Consider the following 15,110-nt stretch of genomic DNA (forward strand, 5'->3'; position numbering starts at 1 on the left):
GCTGTATCAAGTGATCCCAGTATTTTTATAAAAGTATTAATAGCAGCATCTCTTTTGGTAAATGGTACCATCACAAACTGGAAATTATGGGGAAAAGGAAAAAAAGCTAATCTAATTAGCAATTTGTTGATATTGGTCTTGTTAAGAGGCTTGGAGGTAGAGCAGTCACACTGAAAACATATCCACTTTTACACAAGAGGCATTACATTACCAAACCCCTACAAAAAAATAAATACACATAAATTATGTCTTCAGATTACGGCCCAATTTTTTTTTTTTTTTACCAGTACTGCTTCAATCAATTTTTTTTTTTAAAAGTCTTGTTACTTTCTATACCTAAGCTTTTATATAAGCTTATAATGCTACATGAAATATGTGCACCCTGTCTTCTATGTTAAGGAATAGTAAATTTTAATGCTTTCCAATAGGTATTTACTTAGCTGAAAATAAATGAATGCCAGTTTGTCTTCCTTTTTACATTAGCTATTGACTTGCTATTTATCATGCTGGAGCTATATAACTAAAATAATGCTAACAGAACATTAAAATAAATCATTTAAAATCAAAACTATTACATCAGAAATGTATGGACAATATATAACTATGTTATTGGATTTCACTTAAGAATTTAAGCAATATTTCTGAACCTAATCATAAATGTGCTCCTGAAGTTGAGAAAGGGAAAACATATTATAAAACAACTATCTATGTATCGAATTACTTTGATATTAGTTTGTTTTTTTTTTTTTTTAATGTGTGGGATAATGCATTTTTTTACTTTAATTTTCATTAGTACAGTTAATTACAGCACTTAAAGGAAATCAACTAAAAGCCTATAATTTTAATTTACATTCTCACTATTGAACAAGGTCTAATTATACATTACAAAGTTCCTGCAACTTCTTAGACTCCCCCATATTTGGCGTTTTTCCCTGCAGTGGGTTACAAACAATTCTTACAGTAACCTACTCTACTACCACCTGGTTAATAAACACACTTTTAACAAATTCCTGGTAACCCAGCTGGATTTTCTGTCATGTATTTAGGATGATGACCGTGTTTTTGCTGCACATAAATCAGATGCTCATACTTTACTTTTCAGCTGCTTGTCAAATATGTTTAAGAATTTATACTTCAAGGGCATTACAATATGAATGACCCTGACACAGTCTGAAGCATTTATGTATATTTGAATCTCTCTGCAGATTAAACCTACAGACTACAAAGTACTGTATACAAAATATTGCTAAATGGAGAATCTGTTTCTCTTTACAGCCAAAACAATAGAATATAGTAATAATTACAATTTCAAGTTCTCAAAAAAAAGTTAATACAAAGTGTTGGTTGAGATCATTACAATGTAAATCAGGATATATGTTATGTAATAAAAAAAATCTATTTCTTAGTTGGACATCAAAACATTAATACAATTGTAATATTGTTTGAGAACTATAAAACAACAGTGATTGTGAAAATACTTAAAATAAAACTATTTTTTAAAAACAATGATAATGCAGTTATGATTTGTGCAAAATGTTTTTGGAAATTGTATAGGAAGGTGTTTTAACAATACTAAAACCATTTAAGTAAAAAATGCAAAAATGATCCCTTATTTTCCTGACAATGGAAGATGATAAAGAATATAACCACACAGTACAATTATTTAAACACTTGTGGGCTGACTGTAATTGTCAGTTATGTTAATAACAATAAAAGGAGGAGAATTTGCATTTTTCAAAACTGGTATAAGAAGCTGATTTTCCTCAGACTGATCACTGGTACACCTCTCGAACCTTTCCTTGCAGAGCATCACAGGTCTTTTTGGCATCTCCTAACAGCATTGCAGTATTAGGTTTATAGAAGATGGGATTGTCCACAGCTGCATAACCTACTCCCAATGACCTCTTCATAACAATGACCTAAACAAAAACAAAGAAAATAAAGTGCAAACAATGCAAATTAACATGTATTTCATAGAAGCTTTTTAAATTTCAAGCAACATCACATTTAAACTTTTTTGTTAACATTGCTAATCAAATGTTATTTTTTTTATCATAAGTAACTGAGGCAAGTTGTTTAAAAACAGATTTAATGCTTTCATGTGAAATCTAATAATTACAAAAAAATCAATCTGCAACTTATAAAAACAAAGGACGAAATTCATTGTTTTGTCGCAAATCCAAACTAGTCCAGTGTGGAGACTGGAGCAAAAATGCCTGCATTGTAAGTGATCCAACATGCAGCCAGGCTGAAGGCAAATCAAAACTGACCAGTGTAATCAACAATTGTACTTTGTAATGGAAAAAACAAATGATTACCTCAAATTCAAAATTACATTACAATCATAGTTCAGAGGTTACTGCACTTTGATACTCATTCAAATCTGATTAACAAGCAAATGTGTGATTTAAATTAACACTAGAATTACCAGAGTCTAAGAAAAAATTCCGGCCCACCTTAAATCCGTTCGCACCTTTCCACCAACCTCTTATGTCCTCTAAATGTGCGGATAAAGACAAGCTGCAAGCAGCCGGCTATTCCATCCCCGCACCGACTTAGAACGTGCACAAACTTTTCCCAGCTCATGCCTTGACTGAGTATCTGGGAGTGAAGTGGAGTTTGAGAGTGGAAATAATAGAACGTTATTTGGAACACACACATTTCATGTGTATTCCGTTTCTACAGTAATCTGTGTAAACACATTGTTAAAACAGAAACTTTTTCATATTTTAGTAATAAATTTTACAAAATGCTGGCATAAATTATAGAATGTATGAAGCATGAAGTCCAAACATCAAATAAACACTTGAACAAAAGGTTCAAAAACACTACAACAACTTCCGCAGCTTAGCGGTAAGATTTGCTGACTTACAACGCAGTAGCTCTGCTTTAGAGACCCTGGTTCGATTCCCCACCGGGGAGAAAGTGTTTTTTTTTTTTTCTTTTTAACCTCAAATGGATATAAAATTTATAAACTGGTATGCAGTGTCAGTTAATGAGATCATTTTCATTTGGGATGCTCCTTTTAAAATACTTTTTAACAAATGAGACTGCTATTAACATGAACAAGTGTCCTTATAACTGTTATTTTTAAGATAACACACAGACAGACAGCGCACTGCATAATAGAGAGATAGACAGGCAGAGAAGTCACTAGATATATAAATAAACAGGGAAGGCACATGTACTGAAAGAAAAAAAAGACCTACTGCACTGAATAAGCTCATGCGCTGTAACCCCTCCCCTCCCCCAATCTGACTCTAAGTAACAGCACAAGTACAGACGCAAACCAAATGTATGTGTGTACTGTATAATATTAACAAAAAGAGTAGCTTACTACCGAAAACAGCAAATATAGGAGTGAGTGGGAATCAAACCGGGGACTCTTGATTACACTTGGTTTGCGTCTGTACTTGCGCTGTTACTTGGAGTCAGATCGGCTGGGGGTTACAGCACGTGAGCTTATTCAGTGCAGCAGGTCTTTTTTTTCTTTCAGTACAGTGCCTTCCCTGTTTATTTATATATCTAGTGACTTCTCTGCCTGTCTGTCTCTCAATTACGAAGTGCTCTGTCTGTCTGTGTGTTATGAATCTTAAAAATAACAGTTATAAGGACACTTGTTCATGTTAATTGCAGTCTCAATTGTTAAAAAATATTTTAAAAGGAGCATCCCACATGAAAATATAACAATCTCATTAACTGACAGTGCATAACAGCTTATAAATTTTATGTCCGTTTGAGGTTAAAAAGAAAATGCATTAAATCATATATCAATCGACACATGCTGCATGCAGGCAAGCAGGTAGTGAGAGTGGAGATAAAAACGCTAGATAGATTGTATACAACAGGCAAAAATAGTGACCACTTGATACAAGTATTAGCTATAATGAATGAAAGCATGAATTAATCAACAGAAATAACCGCGATCGACATTTTAAACTTAACGATTTACTTAAGAAAAAAAAAAAAGAAAAACGCCCCAGCACACAGAAAGCAGACACTTGCAGGCAGGCACAGGCAGGAAGAGTGGCCATGGTTAAATAGAAAAAAAAAGTAACAGTTTATTCTCAGCGGGGAACTGAACTTGGGTCTCTGAGGTACACAAATCTTAGCGCGCTGCACCACGGAAGCTGTTACACCATTCTTGAACTTTTTGTGAAAGTGTTCATTTGATCTTTGGAAATCAGGCTTCACACATTCTATTGTTTATGCCTACATTTTGTAAAATTTATTACTAAAATATGAAAAAGTTTCTGTTTTAACAATGTGTTTACACAGATTACTGTAGAAACGGAACACACATGAAATGCGTGTGTTCCAAATAACAATCTATTATTTCCACTCTAAAACTCCAGCAGTTCAGTCACTCCCAGATAATCAAACAAGGCATGAGCTGGGAAAAGTTAGTGAACGTTCTGCGACGGTGGGGGATGGAGTAGCTGGCTGTTGCTGCTCGTCTTAATCGGCACATTTAGAAGACAAAAGACGGTGGGGGAGAGGTGAGCCGGATCTATGAGTTTTTTCGTACTCTGGTAATTCTAGTGTTAAGGGACTTATGTTTTAAACATACAGAAACAGACTTTAACAAGAAGAGAGGTGGTGGCTTATGTGTTTGTCAATCATACACATATGAATCACATGCTGAAATTCAGTTCTGGTTTATTCACCAAATTCATCATTCCTGATAATAAGATGTTGGCCATTCTATTTACTGATGAAATTAACTGCTATTGTGATTGTTGCTATTTAGCTATTGTATGATTTAGTCAGTAGTCTTTAGTCTACATAAAACAAGTTTGTTTTCATCATAGTAGACCATTTTAATCAGGCACATCTCAAGACCGTTCTGCCAAAATTTTACCAAAATGCTGTTGTAATATATTTGAGAAAAATCTTGATGTGTATACAAAATTTATGAAGCCTGCAAATCTATTCTGCAATTTGTAGAGTCAAATGATATCTGTGGTTTTTTTTAGGCAAAAATACAAACTACTCTTCAAACATGAAAAACACTGCAGAACTGCTTTGACTGTACTTTTTGCTCTGTAATCTAAGGGACCACAATTCATAGGACACATACAATATTTATGAATAAATCATAAGCTTTAACTAGTTACCTTTAAAAATGCATTGATAATATTGTGGTCACAAAATATATACCAGTATGATCCAACCAGAATCATTGGTTAAAGGGGAAATTTGCTCTTTTCCTGAGAGCCCAAGATACTGTATCCATATCAGACAAAGTTTGACACAGAGATGCTAATAGCAGCCTTAGTTTTGGCATAAAAGGGCCACAAAAACATGTGTTCATAAAAAAATGAGGTCTACAGACAATTCCTTTGACTTCATGCTTGGTTTGTGCTCTGACATGAACTGTCAACTGTGGGACCTTATATAGACAGGTGTGTGCCTTTCCAAATCATGTCCAATCAACTGAATTTACCACTGGTGGACTCCAATTAAGCTGCAGAAACATCTCAAAGATGATCAGAGGAAACAGGATGCACCTGAGCTCAATTTTGAGCTTGATGGCAAAGGCTGTGAACACTTATGTACGCGTGCTTTCTCAATTTTTTAATTTTTAATAAATTTGCAAAAATCTCAAGTAAACTTTTTTTCACGTTGTCATTATGGGGTGTTGTGTGCATAATTCTGAGGAAAAAAAGAATTTAATCCATTTTGTAATAAGGCTGTAACATAAAAAAATGTGGAAAAAGTGATGCGCTATGAATACTTTCCGGATGCGCTATATATTTTTTCCTATACAATTCCAGACACATCACTCCCAGATAAAGAGTCTTCAGCTGTGAATATTTAGTGTCTGACTTCAGCTGCCTTGGTGGGGGATGAGTTTGCAGGCTGACTGCCTGTGGCCGACTTGACACATTTGCAAAACGAAGGTGGTATCGGTGCAAAATTAATGCAAGTAAAATTAAGGTGGCCCAGAATTACGAACATTTTCGCAGGCTTCAGGGATTGTAGTGCTAAAAAAAGTATACAGTTAATGGATAGATACATTGGTAGGTTATTTCACCTCCAGTAACAGAATATAGTTGTGTAGATTTTAGGATCACATTGATCTGTACTATACCATAGCACTGTTAATAAAATGAGATTGTCTGAGTTATTAATTTTTGTAGTTGTAACATTACTAACCTGCTTAGACTTCCAGACTTCAAGAACTGGCATGCCTGCAATGATGGAGTTTGGATCTTCTTGTGCTGCAGAGTTCACAGTATCATTTGCACCGATAACAAGGACTAGGTCAGTTTCTTAAGACAAAAGAAATGACACATGTTAAGACAAATTATCTAACTTCTTAAAAGTGTTAAAATCAATATCAGGTGCAAAAATATTTCATTACAATTTTAATGGGAAATCCACTAAAATCTACCTGAAAAGTCTTCATTGATTTCATCCATTTCAAGTACAATGTCATATGGAACTCCTGCTTCGGCCAACAAGACATTAAGCTGTCCAGGCATCCGTCCGGCAACTGGGTGAACACCAAATCTGGGGAGAAATACAAAATTGTATTTATTGATACTTAAATTAACCATTTGAAACACTTTGAAGATGTGACGTTTACTTCAGTAAAGGCATATTCAAAAATCAAATGACTTGTTAAAATATTAATTCAAATGTTCTTTAATATTGGAAAAATATTTTAGAGGGCAAACTAAAACTCTATATGTGATGTCTTTTTACAAATACAAAAAAAATTGAATGGGCCATTTCATTTGTCAAGCATTGGTCTAAATTAGACCTGAAAAGTGTTAAATATTATTTAAATATTATTACCAACAAGGTTTTTCACTACAGAATACCAAGGTATATCTATTTTTATTAATATAAAAAGCATTAAAGCATTTTAAACTAGCAACAGTAAATACAACAGAATATAATTCAACTTGAAAAACTGCTTAAAGCATATTAGACTGTATTCGGTTTCATAGCTAAATAGCAATGAAATGTGATGGATCTTCTTACACAGTAAAGCCGACTGTTGCTCTCTTACATTAATATCCCCAAGTAAGAATAAATATACCACCAAAGCACTATCCAAATGAATTATTGCACCACAGTTAATGATACCATTTTTCTATATAAGCAAATAAAAAAAGGAAAAACCTCCGCAAATGTCCAAGGAAATTGCAAGAGATTGTAAACCACACATGTTTGGAAGAATACAATAAATAATGCAGTATAAATTCCTTAACAAGAAAAGGTAATCTTGAAATAGAAATTTCAACCTGCTTCACATATCGGTGCTCAAATAAATACTCTTTGCAAATTAATTCTAAATCACTTCTCGCAACTTATATTAGCCAAGGTAAAGTAATATCCCAGTTTAGTGAACACTAATTAAGCACTCTAGTGTTTTTATTTAAAAAAATAATAAAAACAACAACAACAATAATAATGGTAATAATAAATTATCCTCTGAATTGCAAAGGCCTGTGAAATGTTTTGGTTATGTTTCCAAATTTTCAATCCCAGAATTTTTCTAAGGTAACACACAGTTGCTTAGAAATCTTGTCTACAGATAAACACAGATTAATTCTTAACCAGAGTGTGATGTCTGCTTGTGTATGGATGTTTTTGCACCTTCTTTCCATGGCATTCAGGGTAAATATTTATACAATTTCAATAAATTGCATATGAACATGAAGCATGGTTGGAAAGGTAAAAAACATTCAGAATGTTCAGGAAGATGCTGAAAGTTGCAGTGAGAGGGTACTGGGTACACAGTTTTGAAAAGAAATTATTCAAACAGCAAAATATTGCATGATGAATAAAAAAAAATGGAATTAATTTTCTAATTTTTAATGAGAAGAAGAAAAAAAAACATTCCAGAGAATGATTGGGTGTAGGAGAAGAGAATGAATCTAAAATGGATACTAGACTAGAACTGGTGGTGTATAACATGAGAAAAAAATTCAACCATAAAGATAACTAAAACCAGTGAAAATGATTGAAGAGAGGAGGCATAATCAAATCCATATAAGGTTTAGACAGATAATATCTAAAATGGGAAGATACCACCTGTTCTTTAGACCTGATACTAACAAAAAACTCATTAGAATAATAAAAACCCATTAACATGAATAATTTCATTTATTTAAGACATTGCCCCAATTATTTCAAAAGTAATACCGTAACATGTTTTCGTAATAAATTAGATTTAGATCTTTGTTCTTTTTGATACAAACATCGAATTTCTAATCAAAATTGCATAGAGAACTTTTATTTAAAGTAATACCTCATTTCATAAAAAACATTTTAGCCAGGCTAGTGCCTGGGCAATGAAGCATGAACAGACTTAGCTTGCGAGGTAAATGCTACAGTTGACATAAGCATTCTAGTACACAAAGTTTAGAATCTATTTAGACTGTGAGACATTATTTTAAGTTACTTCAGTTTGCACATATCAAATCACTCCCATTATATTCAGATGTCTGATAACAGTATTCTCTCAATTATTTCACATGCGGCTAGATATGATGCACACTTTATGTTGACAGTAGAAGCTTTCCTGATATATTCAGTTGGATGATGAGCCCCATCTTAGTGAGGATGTGTGGCTTCACCTGGAAAGCATTAGGGAAATAGGCCATAGTTTAAGAGTATGTTATAGACCATCCAATGCACACTGTAATTTCAACACACATCTTTTTAGTACTATTAAAAAGGCACACCGGGGATATTATAGTGATGGAGGACTTTAATATTAACAGGGATAACCTTACAAATGGTGGTGCACAAGAGCACATGTCTTCAGAGGTAATCAGTGTTCATGGCTCACCTTGCAGAGGAACTTCGTCATCGCTTCTTACAAGAATAGGCAATGGAAAAGAGGATGCAACATCAACAAACTGTTATTCCAAGACCTCCGCTTCCCCCAAGAAAAAGTTCAGTGTCAGGTGCTCCTTCAGTGTAATAGGAACCACAGCATAGAGAGGTGTGTACATTGCAACAGGTACACATGTTGTAAATGTAGGAAGAATGGTCCTTAGGTGTGTGGGAACTGTTAACATTTGAATTTGATGAGAACTGACCTCTCTGTACTATTCAGTCCCCTGCATCTCTTGGAGTACAAAAGAAACACCAACATGCACCAAAAGGTAGAGACTAGGCAAGATCGGGAAAAAGAAAAACTACAACTGACTACAACTGCATGAAGGAATGCGAATGAATATAATGTTGCATTAGTGCAATAATGTTTTCAGAAATATACTATACAGGTCATAAAATGAATTATTCCAAATGTCATACAGTATATACCTATGTCTCTTTTTTTGTCAGTGCAGCTTTGACATCATGGGCCAGAAGGTGCATACTAATTTAGCATGAGCAGGTACTAAAAAAACCCAAACAAACTTTCCACAATCATTCCCAGTCACGCACACCACTCACACCCACATCTAAAGTTTTCCCAGTCCCAGTCTCATTCATGCACAATATCTGACACTGTTTTCAAATAATGAGGTGGCATAACAAACATCTTTATCTGAAAATAGCATCAGATCGGGGGTTTGGGGGGAGGGTGTTGTGGGAGAGTGTACGTGTACGAGAATAAAACTGAAAAGAAAAAAAAAACGCTAACTTTTACAAGTACTATAAATTTACACCGGCTGTTACAGATGCAAATCAAATGAATATTTTTACTGTATAATATTAACAATAAGAGCAGCTCACTATTCAAAAGTGTAAATTTGGGATGCAGCTGGTATTGAACTGGTGACCTCTTGATTAGGAGTCAGCAGTTCTTACTGCTGCACCACGCAAGCTGTCGTATCAAAAGCCTACCCTAACCCGCTTTCTTTTTCTTTGGTTATATTCTTGAATAAAAGTGCACTTGTTTTGTTATACTTGTACCTTTTGTAAAAGTGTTTATTTGATATTTGGACTTCAGGCTTTTCACATTATAAACTTCATGTGTACATTTTGTCAATTATTACTAAAACATGAAAAATGTTTGTTTTAACGATGTGTTTACATAGATTGTTGTAGACACGGAACACACATGAAATGTATGTATTCCAAATGACGATATATTATTTACCCTCTACAACTTCAGTCACTTCACTCCAAAATAAGCACTGAGAACCTTCTTTGCGAATTGAGCTGCGGTGGTGGGGGGATGGGATATCAGACTGCTTGCTGCTTGTGCTGATTGACACATTAACAAAATAAAAGACCCTGATGGAGAGGTGCGAAGGAATTTAAAGTGGGCCAGGATTACAAGTTTTTTTTTAGGCTTCAGGAATTCTAGTGCAGGGTGAAGCCTGTCTGGATTTAGTATTTTGTAATAATCAGGATGGAACTGAGGATGTAGAGGTGATTGAACCACTAGAGTCAAATGACCATAATATAATATAATTCTCTGTGTTTTGTAAGAGTGCGGATGCAAAGACTAATATTATTAAATTACACATTGGTAGGGCAAATTTTGAGAAGATGTGGAGAAGTCTAAGGAGGATAGCCTGGGATAAGATTTTAGTGTGGAGACAGACAAAGGAGCAGTGGAACAGGTTTAAAAATGTTTTATATCTAATGCAGAACAGGTACAGACCTAAATTTGGAATTAATAGGAAATTGAAAAAAACTTCACAGTGAGTTAAAAAAGAAACTGTGAAGGAAAAAATGGCTCTGTAAGGTGTAAAAGACTAATAACTCCAAAGTGAATCACAGGGCGTATGAGAACATGAGAGCAACCAATAAGAAGGATATTAGGGAGGGTAAAAGACAGATAGCAATATAGCACATAAGGCGAAAGATGACCCTAGAAGATTCAGTATATTAGTAGTAAAAGAACAGTTAAGGAGAATGTGAAGTGCATCAGGAATAGAAGAGGGGAATTTAAAGATACAGACAGTGAAATAGCAGACAATCTAAACTTGCATTTTTTTCGAGGTGTTCACAATTGAGGAAGGCTGATCCAAGCAACTATAGGCCTGTAAGCTTAATGTACATCACGGGAAAATTCATGGAAGGAATTATCTATACTAATAAAAGGCAAAGCCCTCACTCACTGACTCATCACTAATTCTCCAACTTCTCGTGTGGGTGGAAGGCTGAAATTTGGCAGGCTCATGCCTTACAGCTTCCTTACAAAAGTTGGGCAGGTTTCATTTCGAAATTCTACGCGTAATGGTCATAACTGGAAGCTATTTTTCTCCATTTACTGTAATGGAATTGAGCTCGAAAGCCGTGGGAGGCAGAGTTTCGTGTGACATCATCACGCCTCCCATGTAATCACGTGAACTGACTGTCAACATAGAAAACCAGGAAGAGCTCCAAAAAGCGCTGAAGAAAACATGCATTATATAATTGAGAAGGCAGCGAAACAATAAGCGAGCGAGTGACATATACAACCATATTTATGAGTGCTGCTACTTTGGAAACAAAGCACGGTGTAAACCTAAAGTTTAAATTAAGTTCATAGGCTGCCGCTGGCATAAAAAACATAAGTAACATGATTGTTATAATTTGTTACTAACCCTCACCTATTCTGTTTCTGTTCTCGGTACTCAAATGTGGCAATTGGTGCCACGGCCCACCTGACAAGTTGTTTGCCTGCCTGTGGTAAAGTCATCGCTGATGGAGGATCACAGGAATCATGGGAAAAAGGGGTTTCAGCTGTGGAATGGCCAAATGGGGAGGCAGCTTGATGGATGAGGTCTCCAGGACTCTAAAAATATCCAAATCTTATTATGTGATATCATCTACTGTTAAATTCTGCGCTGTACTTCTAAAATCTTTATTATTATGCTGTATTAAGGATTTGTTCTGTTCTGTGTATTGTATTGTATTGACCCCCTTCTTTTGACACCCACTGCACGCCCAACCTACCTGGAAAGGGGTCTCTCTTTGAACTGTCTTTCCCAAGGCTTCTTCCATTTTTCCCTACAAGGTTTTTTTTGGGAGTTTTTCCTTGTCTTCTCAGAGAGTCAAGGCTGGGGGGCTGTCAAGAGGCAGGGCCTGTTAAAACCCATTGCGGCACTTCCTGTGTGATTTTGGGCTATACAAAAATAAACTGTATTGTATTGTATTGTTTGTCATGCCCACGGGTAATGCGGGATACAAGTTTAATGAGAGGACGCAGGATATAAGCGACAGTTTTGATCACTTTGTAACTAAGTTAAAATTGCAGGTGAAGGGCTGTGCTTATGCAAATTCGAGACTGTGTTTGTGGGGATTGACAGTTAAGGTGGGTGGGGAGTCACGTCATCATCTCCCTCCCATTCACCTCATTTTGCTCTGAGCTGAGCTCCGTAGCTAACGCAGTGTTACGGAAGCGAGTTTGTGACGCTGCCACCAAATACTCACAGAAAAACCCACAAGTTAATACACACACTGTCTCCACAGTTTCACCACACTGAAACCTCCAGGCACTACTTACAAAAGGTTACAGTCATGTGAAAACATTAGGACACCCTTTGAAAGCATGTGGTTTTTGTAACATTTTTAATAAATGGTTATTTCATCTCCGTTTCAACAATACAGAGAGATTAAAGTAATCCAACTAAACAAAGAAAACTGAAGAAAAGTCTTTTCAAGATCTTCTGTAAATGTCATTCTACAAAAATGCCTATTCTAACTGAGGAAAAGATAGGACACCCTTGCCCCTAATAGCGAGTGTTACCTCCTTTGGCTGAAATAACTGCAGTGAGACGGTTCTTGTAGCCATCTACCAGTCTTCGACATCGGTCTGAGGAAATTTTACCCCACTCCTCAATGCAGAACTTTTTCAGCTGTGAGATGTTTGAGGGTTTCTTGCACGCATACAGCCCTTTTCAAGTCACCCCACAGCATCTCAATGGGATTCAAATCTGGACTTTGACTTGGCCATTCCAGGACTCTCCATTTCTTCTTTTCAGCCAATCTTTGGTTGATTTACTAGTATGTTTTGGGTCATTGTCATGTTGCATGGTCCAGTTCCGCTTCAGCTTTAATTTTCTAACTGATGGTCTCACATGTTCTTCAAGCACCTTCTGATACACAGTAGAATTCATCGTGGATTCTATGATGGTGAGCTGACCAGGTCCTGCTGCAGCAAAGCAGCCCCAAACCATGACACTTCCACCTCCATGCTTCACAGTTGGTATGAGGTTCTTTTCTTGGAATGCTGTGTTTGGTTTACGCCAAACATGTCCTCTGCTGTTGTGTCCAAATAATTCAATTTTGGACTCATCTGTCCAAAGAACATTATTCCAGAAGTCCTGGTCTTTGTCAACTTTATCTCTGGCAAATGTCAGTCTGGCCTCGATGTTTCTCTTGGAAAGCAAAGGTTTCCTCCTTGCACACCTCCCATGCAAGTTAAACTTGTACAGTCTCTTTCTGATTGTAGAGGCATGTACTTCTACATCAACAGTAGCCAGAGCCTGCTGTAGTTCTCGAGATGACACTTTAGGGTTTTGGAGACCTCTTTTAGCATCTTGCGGTCTGCTCTTGGGGTGAACTTGCTGGGGCGACCAGTCCTGGGCATGTTGGCAGTTGTTTTGAAAGCCCTCCACTTGTAGACTATCTTCCGGACAGTGGAATGGCTGATTTCAAAATCTTTTGAGATCTTTTAAATCCCTTCCCAGACTCATAGGCTGCTACAATCTTTTCTGAAGTCCTCTGACAGCTCTTTTGTTCTCACCATGGTGCTCACTCTCACTTCAACAGTCAGGAGCACACCAAACTAAATGTCTGAGGTTTAAATAGGGCAAGCCTCATTCAACATGCAGAGTAACAATCTACTAATTATGTGCACCTGGTGTGATATACCTGTGTGAGATCTGAGCCAATTTAAGAGGGAATACATGTGAGGGTGTCCTATCTTTTCCTCAGTTAGAATAGGCATTTTTGTAGAATGACATTTACAGAAGATCTTGAAAAGACTTTTCTTCAGTTTTCTTTGTTTAGTTGGATTACTTTAATCTCTCTGTATTGTTGAAACGGAGATGAAATAACCATTTATTAAAAATGTTACAAAAACCACATGCTTTCAAAGGGTGTCCTAATGTTTTCACATGACTGTACATTGACAATCGTGTTACGTTATTTTAAAATCTTTCCTTTTCTTAGCACAAGCACAGCTGAGAAGCTTCGATGCATGTGCTCCGTAACGCGTTAAAAAATCACGCATTTAATCACACTTAGCATTACAAAAAAAAGGGGAACTTCTGTCAATGCATGATTCCCTGGTACACCGATTACATTGATCAGCGCTTCCGATTCATTTTACCCTCGCACCCCTTGGTTTGAGAAAAGTATGAAAAAATATGAGGTTAACACAGAAAAACAGATCACCAATTGAAGCTTTATGAATAATCGATTTGCCATCAATAATTGTTTTGGTAAAGCCATACTCAGTGTAATCCTCCTTCCATTTTATAATTTTTCCGCCACTAGCCATGATTAAATGAACGGTAAAAAAGTAAGAGCGAAGCAAGGGTGACTCATTCAGGCAGGCAGGCGACAGCTCAATAGCTCGAATTTGGATATAAGTAGGTTCTATTTAGTCACCAGAATTATCTTTGTTAGGAATGGAAGTTGAATTTTGTCTTTAAATTTCTATGGTAAAGAAAAAGTTATGCAATGATGACTAAATTTAACTATATAAAGTCATCCCCGAATATATAAAGTCAAAACTTGATTATATAAAGTCACTGTCGGAATAAATAAAGTAAAAACTTGAATATATAAAGTCAGCGTCGGTATATATAAAGTCAAATCTTGTTTCAGAATATATATAGTCAAAACTTGAATATATAAAGTCATTCCCAAATACAGGTATATAAAGTCAAAACCTGAGTATATAAAGACGGCGTTGGAATATTTTGGAATATATAAAGTAAGCGCTGGAATATATAAAGTCAAATCTTGAATATATAAAGTCAGTGTCGGAATATATAAAGTCAGCGCTGGAATATATAAAGTCAAATCTTGAATATATACTCAGCAAAAAAAGAAACGTTCCTTTTTCAGGACTGTGTATTTAAACAATAATGTTTTAAAAATCCAAATCCTAACTTTACAGATCTTCATTGTAAAGGGTTTAAACAATGTTTTCCATGCATGTTCAATTAACCATAATCAATTAATTAACATGCACC

General features: G+C 35.7%; 1 protein-coding gene across 3 annotated transcripts in view; it reads right to left on the bottom strand.

Moving 5' to 3' along the window:
- Nucleotides 1–267: 267 nt before the first annotated feature.
- nnt (nicotinamide nucleotide transhydrogenase) overlaps nucleotides 268–15,110 on the bottom strand; it is a 140,909-nt gene continuing 126,066 nt past the window's right edge. For all 3 annotated transcript variants that reach the window (XM_039750505.1, XM_039750504.1, XM_039750506.1), the window contains exons 20-22: nucleotides 6,398–6,516; nucleotides 6,160–6,275; nucleotides 268–1,919 (exon numbers count right to left, since the gene is read on the bottom strand). In XM_039750505.1, coding sequence (XP_039606439.1) covers nucleotides 1,773–1,919; nucleotides 6,160–6,275; nucleotides 6,398–6,516 — 382 coding nt within the window. In that variant the 3' untranslated portion in view covers nucleotides 268–1,772. The remainder of the gene's footprint in view (nucleotides 1,920–6,159; nucleotides 6,276–6,397; nucleotides 6,517–15,110) is intronic.

The sequence above is a fragment of the Polypterus senegalus genome, chromosome 4 (assembly GCF_016835505.1).
Source record: "Polypterus senegalus isolate Bchr_013 chromosome 4, ASM1683550v1, whole genome shotgun sequence".
Lineage (NCBI taxonomy): Eukaryota > Metazoa > Chordata > Cladistia > Polypteriformes > Polypteridae > Polypterus > Polypterus senegalus.